Source organism: Canis lupus, chromosome 26 (genome assembly GCF_048164855.1).
Source record: "Canis lupus baileyi chromosome 26, mCanLup2.hap1, whole genome shotgun sequence".
Taxonomy (NCBI): Eukaryota; Metazoa; Chordata; class Mammalia; order Carnivora; family Canidae; genus Canis; species Canis lupus.
In genome coordinates this window covers 22416327-22433430 of record NC_132863.1, presented here as the reverse complement: position 1 = coordinate 22433430, position 17104 = coordinate 22416327, and the positions used below count along the sequence as shown (strand labels likewise).

Sequence of the window (17104 nt, the reverse complement as noted above, 5' to 3'; positions counted from 1 at the left end):
TTTGACCTATTACAAATAAAGTTGTGTTCATGTATAGATTTTCGTGTGGACCTAAGTTTTAGCTTCTCTGGGATAAATGCCATATTCCTGGGATTGTTTAGTATACATGACAGCGTTTTAAGAAACCTACAAACCAAAAAACAACAGTCTGGCATTTTTTTCTTTAAAAAAGATTTTACTTATTTTTTTGACACAGAAAGAGAGCACACGCAGGTGGAGTGGCGGGCAGAGAAAGGAGGAGAAGCAGGCTCCCCATAGAGCAGGGAGCCCAATGCACGACTCAATCCAGGATCCTGGGATCATGACCTGAGCCAAAGGTAGATGCTTAACTGACTGAGCCACCCAGGTGCCTTAAAAAAAAGAAAAAGAAAAGAAAAGAAAAAGATTTGAGGGTAGCCTGGGTGGCTTAGCGCCACCTTCAACCCAGGACCTGATCCTGGAGACCCAGGATTGAGTCCCACATCAAGATCCCTGCGTAAAGTCTGCTTCTCCCTCTGCCTGTGTCTGTGCCTCTCTCTGTCTCTCATGAATAAATAAAATCTTAAAAAGAAATAAATAAAATGAAATGAAAATTAAAAAAAAAAAAAGATCTGAGAAGAGAGGAAGACAGCTTGAGTTCGGGAGGGTCAGAGGGAGAAGACGACTCCCCACTGAGCAGAGAGCCTGATTCAGGGCTTGATTCTAGGACCCTGAGATCATGACTTGAGCTGAAGTCAGACACCCAATTGACTGAGCCACTCAGGCACCCCAATCTGACATTTTTCAAAATGGCTGTACTACTTCATGTTCCTGCTGGCAATGCATGAGACTGAGTTTCTCTGCATCCTTGCCAACATGTGGTACTGCCACTATTTTAATTGTTCTAATAAATGTGTAAGGAATTTTTAAAAATAGGAGAATGTCAACCCTCTGCTCAAACCTTGCATAAAAAAGCTCTGCACCTTCAGAAAAAAAGGCCTGGCAATGACCTTTAGGTTTTACATGATCTGGTTCTCTTTACCTTGCAGATCTCATTTCATTCCTCTCCTCCCTGTTAATTTTATTTGTTCCAACATGCCATGCACTTTCTTGCCTTAGGGCCTTTGCACCTGAGATTTCATCTATCTGGGACACATTTGTTTTTGAGATTACATGGCTGGTTCCCTCAAAGTGTCGTTAAAAATGTCACCTTCCCAAAGAAACCTTCCCTTTACAACTTTGCTTAAAACCACAACACCCTCCACCATTCCCTATTCATGATTTACTTTTCTTCCACATTACTTTTTTTTTTTTAAGATTTTATTTGACACAGAGAGAGCACAAACTGGGGAGCAGCTGGTAGAGGGAAGAGAAGCAGGCTCCTTGCTCAGTAGGGAGCCCCTTACAGGGCTTGATCCCAGGACCTGAGCTGAAGGCAGATGCTCAACCAACTGAGCCACTCAAACACCCCGACTTTTTTTTTTTTTTTAATAAGAATCTGAGAGCAAGCACATGTGCGTGCATGAATTGGGGAGAGGCACAGGGAGAAGAGAAGCAGACTTCCCTCAGAGCAGGGAGCCTGATGCAGAGCTTAATCCCAGGACTCTGAGGTCATGACCTGAGCTGAAGGCAGAGGGTTAACAGACTGAGCCATCCAGGAGCCGCTCTTCCACATCACTTAACTTTCTATCCCACCAGCCTCCCACAAATACAAGCTTGCTATGGACAAGAATTTTTTTGTCTATTTGTCTCACACATACATCCCCAGTCTCTTGAACAATACGTATTATATAGTTTGAGTCTAAAAGAATATTAACTGATGAATAAATCAACTATGTCCCCAAAGTCTATAATGGATAGCCATCACTGCCTACAAAAGGTGGGCTTGGTAACCTTAAAAAATGGACTATAAAGCCATGTGGTCAGTGCAAGTCTATTAAAGCATCTGTAGAGTTTAGGGGCCTCATGACACTTATTAATAAGCAGCAACATTTTCTGAGTATCTTATCTACATTACAATTATGTAATAAATTAAATTTTTTTTAATGAAGTATAATTAGGTATACTTAATTCTCACAATAACCTAGTGGTACACAAAGCAATATTATTATACCCATTGTATAAGTAAGAAAAAGGAAGCAAATGAGGAGAAGGCAGTTTCCCCAAGAGACTAGTTATTTAATAAATGAAACCAGAAGCCAGCTTTCCTGCCTGAAGCTAATGTTTTGTCCACTAATTGGTTTCCTTCCTTCTTTTTTTTTTTTTTTTTTAAAGTAATCTCTATGCCCAAGGTGGGGCTTAAAATCACAACCCCGAGATCAAGAATTGCATGGTCTACTGACTGAGCCAGCCAGGTACACCAAATCTGTTTCCTTCTTTATTTTTTTAAAGATTTATTTATTTATTCATGAGAGACAGAGAGAGAGGCACAGACACAGGCAGAGGGAGAAAGCAGGCTCCATGCAGGGAGCCTGACATGGGACTCGATCCCGGGTCTCCAGGATCACATCCTAGGCCAAAGGCCGCACTAAACTGCTAAGCCACCTGGGCTGCCCATCTGTTTCCTTCTTGATAGTATTCTTAGCCATAGGAATACTGATTTCAACATTCTGATTTGTAAACGAGTTCATTCACTTAGCAAATGTTTATCAAGTGCTTAATAGGTACCAGTGATTATGACAGATGCTAGGAATAAAGTGTTGAAGATGAGGTGATAACTCTATCATACTAATAAAAAACACTTGGCAGTCTATCACTTTACCTTTCTGTGCTCATGATCAATCATGACATTATGGGGCTTCACATCTCTATGCATAATTCCCATGCTGTGACAATAATCCAGGGCCTGTAGGAGGAATAGGTAAGAAAGAAAGAGTTAGTGTGCTGGAGTGATAGTCTTAAAGCTTTCTAACTTTTTCCTCTATAGTTTTCCTAGCCTCACAATACCCATGGGAGTCAGAGTTAGGACAATCACTCCCATGTTATTCTTCAGAGACCTGTTCAAGATCCTAGAGTCAAGCAAACTCAAGTCTCTGAACTTCACGTTCTGTTCCTACCTGTTGTTTCAACATTGTTTCTGTTAAAAAACACCCAGTGTGCAGCACATCACTGCCAATCTCTCCCACTTACCCAAAGGCTGGATTATTTTCACAAACATAGGACACTCAGAAGAAAACTGGTCTGTACTACAAACCTTTCATTCAAAGAACAATAATCTTCTACGAGTTAAGAGTCCACAATAGAGGTTGGCAAACCGTAGCCCATTGGCCAACTATGGCCTGCTGCCTATTTTCATGAATACTGTTTTATTGGCACCCAGCCATACCTATTTGTTTGCATATCGTTTCTGGCTGCTTTTGTGTTACCACAGCAGATCTGAGTAGCGTGAGAAAGACCCTACGGCTCACAAAGCCAAAAATTTGTCCATGTTACCTGATTTATGACATCAAATCAGATTTGAAAACCATGTCCAATCTCAAACTAAGGTGAACTGAGTAGCATAACCTTTGGGGTTTGCTAATCCCAGCCTTCAAAGCCAGCGGATGTCACTAGCCAATTTTTTTTTTTTTTTTACTGGCCAAGTTTTTGTCCTTCCTGAAGGGCAACTTGGGTTCCTATGGTTCCCAGGACTAGAAAAGTATATCCCTAACTTTGTGAGGTCCTGCTTGCCACAATATTGCATGAGCCAATGGAAAGATCAAATATCTCTTCTGGCATAGTCTCTTTAGGGCACTATTAAGGTTCAAATGCAGGCTTTATAGCCACCCTCATTTGGTAAGAAACTTCAGCCACCTCTTAGCAATTTTCTCATCTATAATGCTGATCTTAATGCTTACCAGGAGCAAGATAGTGATCCCACTTTAGAAGTCAAAGTCCACTCTAAATCAGCAATCTCTAAGCAGAGATTTACATAATCCTTCGGACAATGACCCTTTGAGGCCTGCGTTAGTTTACTGTTTTACTTGTTGAATTTTAAGTAAAATAACATATACCAGAAACCAGCATATCAGAAATTTTTGTAAGTTTTGATAATTTAATTGTAACTTTCATAGGAGCACAACAGAGATTACAAATATTTTTTAAAGTATCAGCTCACTTTTAAATGTTTCTAAATCACATTCCTACTAGACTCTATTCCATAAAACCACAAGGGTTCTGATGCTATTAACTTATTAAATCTTATATGGAGAGGCTCCTTCTTCTTTTTTTTTTTTTTTCAAGATTTATTCATTCATGAGAGACACAGAGAGAGACAGAGAGGCAGAGACACAAGCAGAGGGAAAAGCAAGCCCCATGCAGAAAGCCCAATGTGGGACTCCATCCCAGAACTCCAGGATTATGATCACGCCCTGGGCCGAAGGCAGGTGCCACACCACTGAGCCACCCATGGATCCCCCGAGAGGCTCCTTCTTTTAACATACTTTCAAAGGTCACTGGCTTTTCCAGTTAATTGGACTATTTAACAAAAGGAAGATCAAACTAAAGATATTTAGTATTTTCAGGTTCCCTTACCTTCAGAATCTCATACATGTAAAATCGAATATCATAGTCTGTTAACGTCTGGTACAATTGCTGTTAAAGACAAATGCAACATTTGAGCCATGAAATAATGCTGATGGGAAGGCAATTCTCATCTTTGTAGTAATTCAAACTAAGACTTGGCTCATTTGACACTGTTCCAAGGTCTGTCTGTTCACCAGTCTCTGCTTCTCCAACAGAAAATATGCTTTTTAAAAGAGATACTTTGGGTTTTTAATCCTATACGTAAAAGTGAAGACTTATTTAAACTTGTGTTGCTCAAGCTATAATGCACTGTTGGGAATATACCAATTTATATATGTAACATGCATTAATGTTACACATTTGTAATTTACTCTGCTTTTCATTTATCTCCAGACCTTTTCATACAAGGCATTTTGGCCTCAGTAAGGTATTAACCCATCTTTGGCTTACATTATAAGCACTGTGGATCACTAGTGGGTATGCAAGATGGCTTGCTGAGAAATCTGTCAATTTAACAGAACTATTCCTGTCCCAATTTGAAAGTTAACTCCAAATGACTATCATGTATCCTTTCCAGGTTCCAAAAAGTTGCAGATTTTTAAATATCTACATATTGTTAAATGTTTAGTGAGAGCCTATGACAGTTTTCCTTGAAGTTATCATTCTGATTCTAAAACAGTTTTTTCCCTTTTTCCTCCTCTCAGCAAGTGATTCACAGGATTCACCCATTTATTGATATATAACGTTCTTAATCCTAGACTGGTACCAAGGCCAAGTCAAATACCTTTACAGCTTGTAAACCAAGAGAGTGCCCACATTCCTCTGCTATACTGGAATTGAGAATGTTTCAAATAAGCAGGCCACTGAATGGGGTGGAAGTCAGAGATCTGTTGTTGTAGAGGTCTGTATTATACCAGAATTTTTTTTTTAATACCAGAATTTATACTACCCTTTTGCATCTCCCCCCACCCCCTTCTTTTTAAGATCTATAGCCCAGAGTTTCTGAGGAATCCCAAGGAATAAGCAGTCTTTGCTTGTACATACACAATACATTCCTTCTTGAATATAGTTGTTTTAAAGTGAAATGCCTTACAGCCAGAGCCTGACTAAACATGTGTTGTGGCCTTTTATTAGGTTTGACATCTGTATAATCTGTCAAATGAATGGTAAACATGGTGAAAAGTAAATGTATTGGTAATTAAGGAGCCCCAAATGAATGAAAGAGCAAAATACCAAGATGTTAAAAGCAGACACTGCTTGTACAGTAGTTTCTCTACCTGAAAACTTAGCACTGTAAGGATGAAAAGCTCTTTTTAATTAAGTTAGAAGGAAGCTCTTCTAACGGTAACATCACTAAGAGGCTTTCTATGTGGTCTAAAACCCCAACACCTTGAAATGGTTGGTTATATATTATACCTTGAAGTCTGTGTTGTTTACGTGTTCAAAAACCAAGGCAGGGGTTCGTGACTAGGGGAAAGAAAAAGAAAACACACATTAGCAACAGCCCTGGCAGCTTTAGTGGGCGCAATGTTTGCAGATACTACGTGGTGAATTTAGTAGTCCTCGCCTCAGTAGTAGGAAACCCTCTACCGCTACAAGCCCTCCCCACTCTGATCACCACCACACTTAGGTCATTTTTGGGATGGATTTCAAACAGAAGACATGGAGCTGAAGTCTCACCAGGCTCTAGGCAGCCCGACAATGCGCCCATCGCCCATCGGCATCGGACCTGAGTTTGCAAAATGGATTAACACATTTCAGTTTCCAGTGCTATCAGTCTCTTAGCCTAGAAGAATAAGAAATAGTCTGTGGGTGGAGGTCTCTTCGAAAGAAAGACCCAAGCTAGTTAAATGGTATAACTGATTAAGCACTTTTAAAGCAGGACTTAACGGTAGAGGGGGGAAAATAGAGGCCAGTTGTGCTATGGGTCAAACACCACCTCAGCCCTAGTGGGCCTTGCCAGCGCCTACTATACTCACCACAGGGTCTTTTACAATGTCTGCCAGTGTGATGATATTGGGACCGCCTCGTAAATTCTCCAAAATCTTTATTTCACGCTTGATTTTCTTCTTCTTTACTGGCTAAAAGGGTAAAAGTATCAGTGAAATGATTTCCAAGTATTTCATTATGTAGTGTAATTCATAAATGGCTTACTTAGGAGTTCTTTGAAGGAAGGATATGTGTCAGTCTCATCTCTGAACCCCTTCTCCTAGCCCTGTGCCAGGTATTCTGTAGGTACTAAGCAAATGTTGAATTGAAAGAAAAAAAAGACTTTCATCCCAAACACCAGACCTCTGCAGAACCAGCATTTAATTCCAGTTGTTAATCTTAGTATATTAACTTTTTAAAACTATACAAAAAACTAGGAATGTGTATGGTAATACTGAGACATATCTTGTAAACATCTCTTTGTCAATTAGGATAAAGCATGAGCTCTTTCCATTCCTTCCTCTAAGTCTATAAACACCCTAGGGGAGGCTGGGTGGCTCAATTGGTTAAACGTCCGATACTTGGTTTTGGCTCAGGTCATGCTCTCAGTTGGGAGATTGAACCCTGCCTCAGGTTCTGTGTTCACTGCAGTCTGTTGGGATTATCTCCCTCTGCCCCTCCTCTGTGTATACTCTCTCCCCATCTCTAAAAGATAATAATAAAATCTAGAAAAACCAAAAAAAGTCCCCACCCTACAAGGGGAAAGAAGTCAGGACCAACAGCAGGGATACCCAAACCATCTTTGTGCAGCATAACTTTATGGGTTAAATGTGGCCTTGAAGTCAGACTGCCTAACATGAATTGCACATTCATTACCTGCTGGCTTTGTGCCAATGGGCAAATTAAGTTTTCTAAGGCTTTCATTATGGGTAAAAATGACCAACAAGAATATATATATTCTGAATCGGTTGGGACATAATCCATAATATCGGTCTAGTTTCATCACCAATATTTCTATAAATGAACCCTTTCCTCCATTTAAAAAAGACCACTCTACAGAGTCCCATGAGTAGATCTTCCATGTTCCTTTGTCCACAACCATTATTTCTACATCTGTTCTCATTCAGAAATCCTTTTCATTCTTCTGAGGAAGGCTTTGGTCCAACTCTATCTCCTCCACAAAGCCTTCCTTCTAAATAATCTAAAATAGTGTTAGTCCAAAAGAAATACAATGCAAGCCACGTGCGTATTTTAAATGATCTAGTAACCACATTAAAATAGTGAAAAGAGGGCAGCCCGGGTGGCCCAGCGGTTAGCGCCGCCTTCAGCCCAGGGTATGATCCTGGGGTCCTGGGATCGAGTCCCACGTCGGGCTCCCTGCATGGAGCCTGCTCCTCCCTCTGCCTGTGTCTCTGCCTCTCTCTCTCTCTCTCATGGATAAATAATAAAATCTTTAAAAAAAAAAAAAGTGAAAAGATGGAGATCCCTGGGTGGCTCAGCAGTTTAGTGCCTGCCTTTGGCCCAGGGCATGATCTTGGAGTCCTGGGATCAAGTCCCATATCAGGCTCCCTGAACGGAGCCTGCTTCTCCCTCTGCCTGTGTCTCTGCCTTGCTCGCTCTCTGTGTCTCTCATGAATAAATAAAATCTTTAAAAATAAAAAAGTGAAAAAACAAACAAAATTAGTATGTTTAACAAAATATATCCCAAACCTTATAGCCACACATGGCCCATGTCTGCTACCCTAGACTATGCAGGTCTTTCCTAGGGTGTCAGTCACCTTAGACTACTGATACATTGCATGTGATTCTTAGAAATTGCTGTAAGTATGTATCATCTCTTCATCAAAAAGATAAGTGGCTACTAAACCTCATGATCAACAGTCACCTTGATTTTTAAACATACAGATTCCCAGGTCCCACCTAGAATTGCTGAATCAGAATCTTAAGAATAGAGCTAGACTGCTATTCTTAGATACTTCCTAGGTTGATAATCCAGGTCAAGGAACTACCAAACCATACCGCAAAATCTTTTAACCTTTCCTTAAGTCCTAAGCACCTGGTACAGAACACAAGCAAGCAGGTCTTGGATACAGACCATCTTCAAAATCTGGCTTTGCAGCTATGCAGTTTTGGGAAAAGCACTTAAATGTTTCTGAATTTAAGCTTGCTTTGAAGAACTGTTGTAACATAAATACCCAAGTTAAAATGGGGGCCAGTTGAAAGTGGACAATAAATGGAAACTGGTGCTAATAGAGACTACCACAGTCCACATCTAATTCAATTCACAGCTCTTAGCCTTGCTATTAGAACTCAGTACACTTACTGAGAAGCAGGCTGATCAGAAGTTTTCTCTTTTCGCTTCAACTATCAGATCTCTGTGATCTGCTGGAGCATCTGGGAGATCTTTCTACCCTCCGGGAACTAACCATCAATCTATCCCAATTTCTACTAAATCACTATTTCTCAACTGCCGGTTTAAGTAAAAAAAAAAATTTTTATAGAATCCTTAAAATCTATAAACTTACAAAGCTGGCTTGTGATAGACTAGGCAAGTGACTTAAATTTAATATGATCAATGCAACTATTCTGTCTTAAATAGGTGGGAGAAATTTAAAAATTTAAAGTGTTTATGAATGGATTTCATCTATACTTATAATCATCTATATAATTATAGTAAAATATACAGTACAATTAGGAAAAGACTGAGCTGAAAACAATCTTGTCAGCCCCTAACTCAAAACCATCAATAACTCCCAATAACCTTGAAGAGATATACATTAACTTTTAAGACTGGAAGGAAATGCAGAGATGATCTTTTCCAGGTGACCACCAATTTAATCTCCCTTTCCAAGCTCACCTCCCAAGTATGGTCACTCAGTATAATCTCCCTTTCCAAGCTCACCTCCCAAGTATGGTCACTCAGTATCTTCCACATGAAACATTTCACTCATTTCTTCCTATTTCCTTATCTTGTGCATTCTAAATCATACCTCCCCCTTCTCCACTTCCACCTACACCTACTCAAATCCTCCTTCCATTCAGGGCCTGAAAATACCTCCTGGGAGCTTTTCCTAACTACCTCCTTCTTCTGAATTGTGAAACCTTTTTTATGACTCTAGATAACCTATCACTTTAGGAGTGCATGGGTGGCTCAGTTGGTTAAGTGTCTGTCTTCGGCTCAGGTCATGATCTCAGGGTCCTGGGATTAAGCCCTGCATCGGGCTCCCTGCTCAGCGAGGAGATTGCTTCTCCCTCTCCTTTCTACTCATGCGCGCGCTCTCTCTCTCTAATAAAATCTTTAAAATAAAATAACCTGTTACTTTATCATATCCTTTTCCATATAAATATCCTACAGTTAAACAGAATTTCAGCCTCCAAAGTACATTTCTATATATAATTTATTTGATCCTCACATCAACTCTGAGAAAGTCCGGGAAAGCAGGATTATCTCATTTGTACAGATAAGCAAATACCTTAGATTGGTTAAAAAGACTGTTAAGGTTAATTACTTTTAGAGTTTGAATTAGAATCCACATGTTCTGATTTCCAGCCTAATTCTTTTTTCTTTTTAATACTTACTTATTTATTCACGAGAGGCAGAGACCTAGGCAGAGGGGGAAGCAGGCTCCCTCTGGGGAGCCTGATGCGGAACTCGATCCCAGGACCCTGGAATCACTACCTGAGCCAAAGGCAGATGCTCAACCACTAAGCCACCTAGCATCCTCTACATGTGGTAACACAAATATCAATACTTAAACTTTCTGGTTCCCAAAAGGTGTGCCATGGCACCTCAGCAAGTTCATAGAGGCTATATGAAATTTTCAATTTTTGAAGGAAATACCAATCAACACCCGATATCCACCAGAAACAGAGCATACTATTAGCTTGAGGTAGCTCATAGTTTCAACATTAGATTGCACTACATTTTTGTGAAGCTGGGTTTTCAGTCGTTGCTATGATAAAAAGCAAACACTATACAAAAATCAATGTTGAAAAGGAGGGATCCCTGGGTGGCTCAGCAGTTTAGAGCCTGCCTTCGGCCCAGGGAGCCTGCTTCTCCTTCCTTTTTTTTTTTTCCTGCTTCTCCTTCTGCCTGTATCTCTGCCTCTCTCTCTCTGTCTCTGTGTGTCTCTTGTGAATAAACAAAAAAAATCTTAAAAAAAAAAAGTTGGGGATCCCTGGGTGGCGCAGCGGTTTAGCGCCTGCCTTTCACCCAGGGCGCGATCCTGGAGACCCGGGATCGAGTCCTGCATCGGGCTCCCTGAATGGAGCCTGCTTCTCCCTCTGCCTGTATCTCTGCCTCTCTCTCTCTCTGTGACTATCATAATAAATAAATAAAAAATAAAAATAAAATAAAATAAAAGTTGAAAAGGAAATGAAGCTATTGGTGTCCAATTTATGCCAACATTTGAGAAGTTGTGCAGTGATCGACAGGTTACATATCCCAATACTAATCAATTATGGTTATATAAGGATAAAAGTATTACATTATTTTTTAAATCTCTATATATATCATTTTATGTTTGTTTATTTAAAAGTTTTATTTATTCACAATAAACACACAGACTCACAAGAGACACACAAAGAGAGACAGAGACCTAGAGGGAGAAGCAGGCTCCTCTCAGGGAGCCCGATGCAGGATTCAATTCCTGGACCAGGATCACACCCTGAGCCAAAGGCAGATGCTTACCGCTGAGCCACCCAGACATCCTTGTATGTAACATTTTAAATGGCACCCATGTCAAAACACTTTGTTATCTGGACATAACTACTTAAAAGTTACTGAGACAATATGGGTGGCTATAAATTAAGAAAGTCTGGGAACCTCTGCTTATCAGTGTCAAATATGTATACGTTCCGATGGCAAGGAATTATATGCTAAGTTCCTAACATATGATAGTGCGGAGTATAGTTATAACTAACTTATAAGTTGCATATTGGTAGCCCATTGGCCAAACCTGGCCTGTAGAGCTTTTAAAAAAACTCTTGAGGGCAGCCCCGGTGGCTCAGCGGTTTAGCACTGCCTTCAGCCCAGAGCGTGATCCTGGAGACCCGGGATCGAGTCCCATGTCAGGCTCCCTGCAAGGAGCCTTCTTCTTCCTCTGCCTGTGTCTCTCTCTGTGTCTCTAATAAATAAATAAAAAATCTTAAAAAAAAATAAAAATAAAAAAACTCTTGAGCTGGGATGCCTCAATGGCTCAGTCGGGATTGAGCTTTCACATCAGGCTTCCTGCTCAACAGAGTCTGCTTCTCCCTCTGCCCCTCCCCTTGCTCGTGCTCTCTCTCATTCTCTGTCAAATAAATACATAATAAATATTACGTATATTTTAAATAAATAAATTCAACAATCTTGAGCCAACATTCAACTATATATATTTATGTATTATGTGTATATATATATAAATTTCTTTCTTTTTGCAAAAGAATATCAAGTAATACTAAAATTGCACTACTGCAAAACAATTATCAGCTAGAGCTAGAGCACATGGAGAAGTACCCACACTCACATTCCCCATTCATGAGTACTAACTGCACGGATGGCACCAGCCTGCCACTTAAAGGTCTGCATTTCTGACTCCTCATCCTTACACAGAAGAGGTAACAATTTCTCGAAAACAGAAGGATGGATTATAACTAAAAATCTAGGGAATCAAAAAAAAAAAAAAAATCTAGGGAATCAGTATTAGGTAAGACCTAGGAGAGAGAAGATCGAACCTTTACTCCCTTCTTCCTCCACAATCTAGCTGTATGGCTTGAATCAAATCACTTCTCTTGCTTCAGTTTCCTATCTGTCAAATAAAGAGAAACTCTTCTATCCACTTCACCAGACAATAAATAAAAGTGTTAAAGCACTCCAAAAACCCTTTCAAATGCTACTTGAAAAAAAGGTATTTAAAAAAAATTTTTTAAGTACGATTACTTAAAAAAAAATCTAAATTCCAAATACCTCTGAAATGATAATCTCTCTCTTCTTATACTCACCTTGAGAATTTTAACAACAACTTTTTCATTATTTGTGATGTTGATGGCTTCAAATACTTCACTGTATTTACCCCGGCCTAATTTTCGAACCAGCTGGTAGTCATCTTGATTACTGTGAACAAAAAGAGTCAAAGTCACAATGATTTTAAAAGTTCAAAAAGTTCAAACTATATGGCACTAATTAACTTTAAAAACTCTACTATCAGGAGGAGTAAAAGAAATAAAAGGTATTTCAAATAATACCCAAATTGGTTTCTTTGTATTTTAAAAACTGGGTCATTAATTAAAAATGTATGTTCCAAATCCTAGAATTAGAGAAATTTAAGCCTTTTAATTATTCTGTCAAATCCCAAATTATTTTCATTTCTACTGGCATACCACACATAGCTAGCTTATACTAGGGTTTGTTATGTGTGTTTGTGTCCAAAAACAGATAGCTTTCCCCTGGATAATAACTTTTATATATTCCTGTCCTCTTGTGCCTGGCCCAGTGTTGACACCTAGCAGGAGTCAATACGTGTTGTAAGAATATTTCAATTCAGCCACACTTTGGAAGTAGCTGATCTTTAATGGGCCTTTCTGCAGTTAAGTGGCTTCCAAACATATAAGCTTGACCTCACACTTGTCCTCTAAGGCAAGCCCTGAGAATAGTCCATGTAATGGAGTTTACAAATCACATCACATATCATAAACCATAGTTAGGGGTCCCTTCCTTACTTTTACCCATATTCCTTGACCACTTGCAAGATCAGAGGTAAAAAATAGGGGAAATGCCAACATTTTTTCCCTGCATCTAATTATACCTTACATGACTTTGCTTTAAAGAATGACAAACATGGTCCATTTAATAAAGCCTAAATTCTATTTACTCTTGCTGGAGACAATGAAAATCCAAGTAACAAATCAGCCATCCATTTTCCTCAAGCAGCTAAAAAGAAAGGGAATGAACAGACAGGGCAAAAGGTACTAAGGACAATGGACAATGTACTAAGGCAGGTCTAGGGGAAGGAAGCTCTTCGTTTTGGTTCAATTCTCCTGTGGGATGGGCTCAGAAAACAAATGCAAGCAAGCAAATAATAATAGCACCATGCCAAAACCTTGAAAGGGCGGTTAATGTTATTTAAGCAGAACTAAGTGCAAAGCACTCAACTTGAAGAGAATGGTTGAAATTTTCTTAACAAAACACAGGTATTCCTAGAATCTAAAGCTTGTTATATGAAGGGAATTGTTAGATTATCAATAATGACATTTATTGATACTGCATCGCTGGTTCTTGATGGTATCTTTGAAGCACACTGTGCTTCTCTGTGCAGAGGTAATGTACTTATTGTTAAACATCATGGCGCCATCAGCATTACACTATACCCTTATGCCAATTTTGGAGACTACCTTTAACCACTTACAAGTTATGTATATCATGTGTGAAGAGATATAAAATGTAACATATGGGAACTGTAGCTTTATGCATTTTCATAATGCTTTCTTTTGCATTTGATGTCAAAATGCTTTTATCACAATAAGTACAACCTGATCAATTAAATATACGCATGCTGGGACAAGAGATGCAAACATCCAAAAGAGACTGCACAGAGAATGAGCAGCAAACACAGCTATTCAGGTAGACTGCAACTGTTCAAAATGAAATTTGGGTGGAATTCCGTGCTACACATAGCTAGCCTAATGATCAGGGCAAATGTTGATAAGGGTTTAATTTTGCTTCTATCAGAAAGAGGACATCTTTCTAGAGAGCCGTTTCATCCTTCAGTATCATGGGACAACATTCTCTGACCTCAAAAATACTTTATGTAAGAGTTGGGTGTTTTTCAAGTCTCTCAATTATTAATTCTCACCAAACTGCAAAGCCCTTAGTTGAGATAAGCTGACAGGTAACTCTTTACCAGTCTTTTATCCAGAATATATATAAGTCCAAGCAAAGAATAAGAGACGGAAGTAATTTTTAAATGATAAGCCCATCAGAGCTGTTAATTTGCCAAAGCAATACCTTGCTTCTTCACAGCAGAAGAAAACATAAATCAGGTCTTAATCTTAAGGATTATAAATGCACAGCCAGGATGGATTTATGACACAAATTACTCAACAAATCCACAAGAGTCAGCCCTTTGAGCAAGGACAGTAAAGTAAAAGGAAACAATTACCCCCACTCCACCACGTGTGACTCATAATCCCAGTACTCTCGGGGTCTGTGCGTATTAACATCTGTGTAAACTCTGGCCCTGCTTGGCACGGGTCCCGACATGTCAGACAGGTTGGCGAACGAAGGTGGACTTGATGTTTGGAGATCTGGTGGTCACTGTGTTCAGAAGCAGTTGAGGGTAAGACTTTGTTTCAGACCTGTTTTCTTTAAACTGCAAACACAAAATGCATAAAGGCCAAGGAATTATTTTTAAAAACATATGGGAAGAAAAAAATTATAACAACGGCTTCAAATATACCTCTGGCTCTTCTACCTGTTAACCAATAAGTAGATCCCAACTGTGTTAACCACAATGTTTCCTAGAACTTGGAAAGAAAATAATAATAAAAAACCCAAGAAACGTACTTAAAATTAAACTAGCTCTAATCCTATTCTGCAAAGTAGCTTGTTACCTCCTTATCTAAAGTCTGGATATTTTTCATAAGATTGCCTGAAAGGAAAAATGGCATCAAGGATAGACCCATCAACATTACTACCATTTATACAATCCACAGAAATTACTGGCAAGAAAAGCTTTCTATATAACTCAAGTAGCAAGGTTTAAAGGCTCCAGAATAGTGGCAAAGCCGGGGGTACAAATAATTGAACGGATTCTTATGGTTGATGAAAGCAGGAAGGGAATAAAGACATGTTCTCTCATATATCAAAGTTTTTTTAAATTTTTTAAAAATTTTTAGCTTTCATTTTTATTTTTTTATTTTTTTTAATTTTTATTTATTTATGATAGTCACAGAGAGAGAGAGAGAGAGAGAGAGAGAGAGAGGCAGAGAGACAGGCAGAGGGAGAAGCAGGCTCCATGCACCGGGAGCCCGACGTGGGATTCGATCCCGGGTCTCCAGGATCGCGCCCTGGGCCAAAGGCAGGCGCTAAACCGCTGCGCCACCCAGGGATCCCTGTATCAAAGTTTAATATTTTTTATACTGATCTAAATCATTTGGGGAACCTTGTACAATAATCAGCAGGTCCTTAATTACCATTTGAAAGACACAATTTCATTATATTTAAAAACAAATAATTTCCTCTTGATTTAATACAGGAGCAAGCTTAATAAAAACTGGTAGAAGACAGCAATACATTTGCCTGAACTAATACAAAATTTGACACAGAAGGGAAAGTGTTGAAATTTTAGAAACATGCTTTCTACCAAATTGGTAAACTAAGTCTATCTAATAGGTAAACTGTGATGTCTTCCCAGACCATTCCAGTCTCTTTATCTCCTTTCAGCGATTCCTATAGCATTTGTTGATTCACTTTACTCTGCATTTAAAGTTTTACTGAGTCTCAGGAAGCCTGGGTGGCTCTGTGGTTGAGCATCTGCCTTTGGCTCAGGCATGGTCCTGGAGTCCTGGGATTGAGTCCCACGTTGGGCTCCCCTTGAGGAGCCTGCTTCTCTGCCTATGCCTCTTTCTCTCTCTCTCATGAATAAATAAAATCTTAAAAAAAAAAAAAAAAAGGTATTGAGTCTCCAGATTTCATAACCTGAAAACAAATCACCTATTCGGTTTTCTGGCCCAGACTGTGTAACCTCAACTTAATTATAAGGAAACATTGGACAAACAGAAAACAAGGATGCTTCAATAAAAAAGGGGGGTATACACTGTATTCAAAAATGTCAATATTATAAAACATAAAGGAAAGTTAGAAGAGACGGGACTATACATATTGTCTTATACCTAGACTGTATCCCACACTGGAGTGGGTTAAATGATACAAAAAAAATAATACTATCAAAACCTACTACCCCATGGCAGATAGCCTCTTCTCTCCTGCCTGCCATTCCCTTGCAGTGTATTCAATAAATTTTTATCTCCTTTAGGGGTGTCTGGGTGGCTTAGCGGGTTAAGTGTCTGCCTTCATTCAGCTCAGGTCATGATCTCAGGGTCCTGAGATTGAGCCCCAGGTTGGGATCCCTGCTCTGCTCCTCCCTCTCCCCCTGCCCCCACCCCCCAATGCATGTGCACACGCGGTGTCTATGAAATGAAATCTTTAAAAACAAAAACCTTCTATCCCCTTTAAAAAACAAAAAACCCAAAAACCAAAGCAAAAAAACCAAACACACAAAACTATCAGATCAAATGACAAAACATTTAGATGGTAGATTAGATGTACAAAAGTGTACATTCACCTGATAAAACAAATGGGGTAAAAATATAAAATGTCACAATAGGTAGGGGCACTTGGGTGGCTTAGCTGGTTAAGTGTCTGCTCAGGTCATGATCTCAGGGGTCCTGGGATCAAGCCCCATATTGGGATCCCTGCTTAGTGGGGAGGGAGTTTGCTTCTCCCTCCCCCAGCTCCTGCTCTCTTGAATTAATGAAATCTTAGAAAAAAAATACAATAGGTGAATCTGAGCAAAGGGGATGCAGAAGTTCTTTGTACCACTCTTATTTTTTCAAAACATGCTATTTATAAAAAGTGTAGTAATACATAAAATTTACCAATTTAACCATATTTTCTTTAAATAAATACAAAATAGGGACGCCTGAGCGGCTCAAAGGTTGAGCATCTGCCTTCAGC

General features: G+C 39.3%; 1 protein-coding gene across 3 annotated transcripts in view; it reads right to left on the bottom strand.

Moving 5' to 3' along the window:
• The window catches only part of CSNK2A1 (casein kinase 2 alpha 1), a 57960-nt gene that overhangs the window by 12261 nt on the left and 28595 nt on the right, over positions 1-17104 (bottom strand). For all 3 annotated transcript variants that reach the window (XM_072800428.1, XM_072800429.1, XM_072800430.1), the window contains 6 exons: positions 14529-14738; positions 12373-12484; positions 6441-6542; positions 5878-5928; positions 4471-4530; positions 2720-2803 (listed from right to left, as the gene is read on the bottom strand). In XM_072800428.1, coding sequence (XP_072656529.1) covers positions 2720-2803; positions 4471-4530; positions 5878-5928; positions 6441-6542; positions 12373-12484; positions 14529-14629 — 510 coding nt within the window. In that variant the 5' untranslated portion in view covers positions 14630-14738. The remainder of the gene's footprint in view (positions 1-2719; positions 2804-4470; positions 4531-5877; positions 5929-6440; positions 6543-12372; positions 12485-14528; positions 14739-17104) is intronic.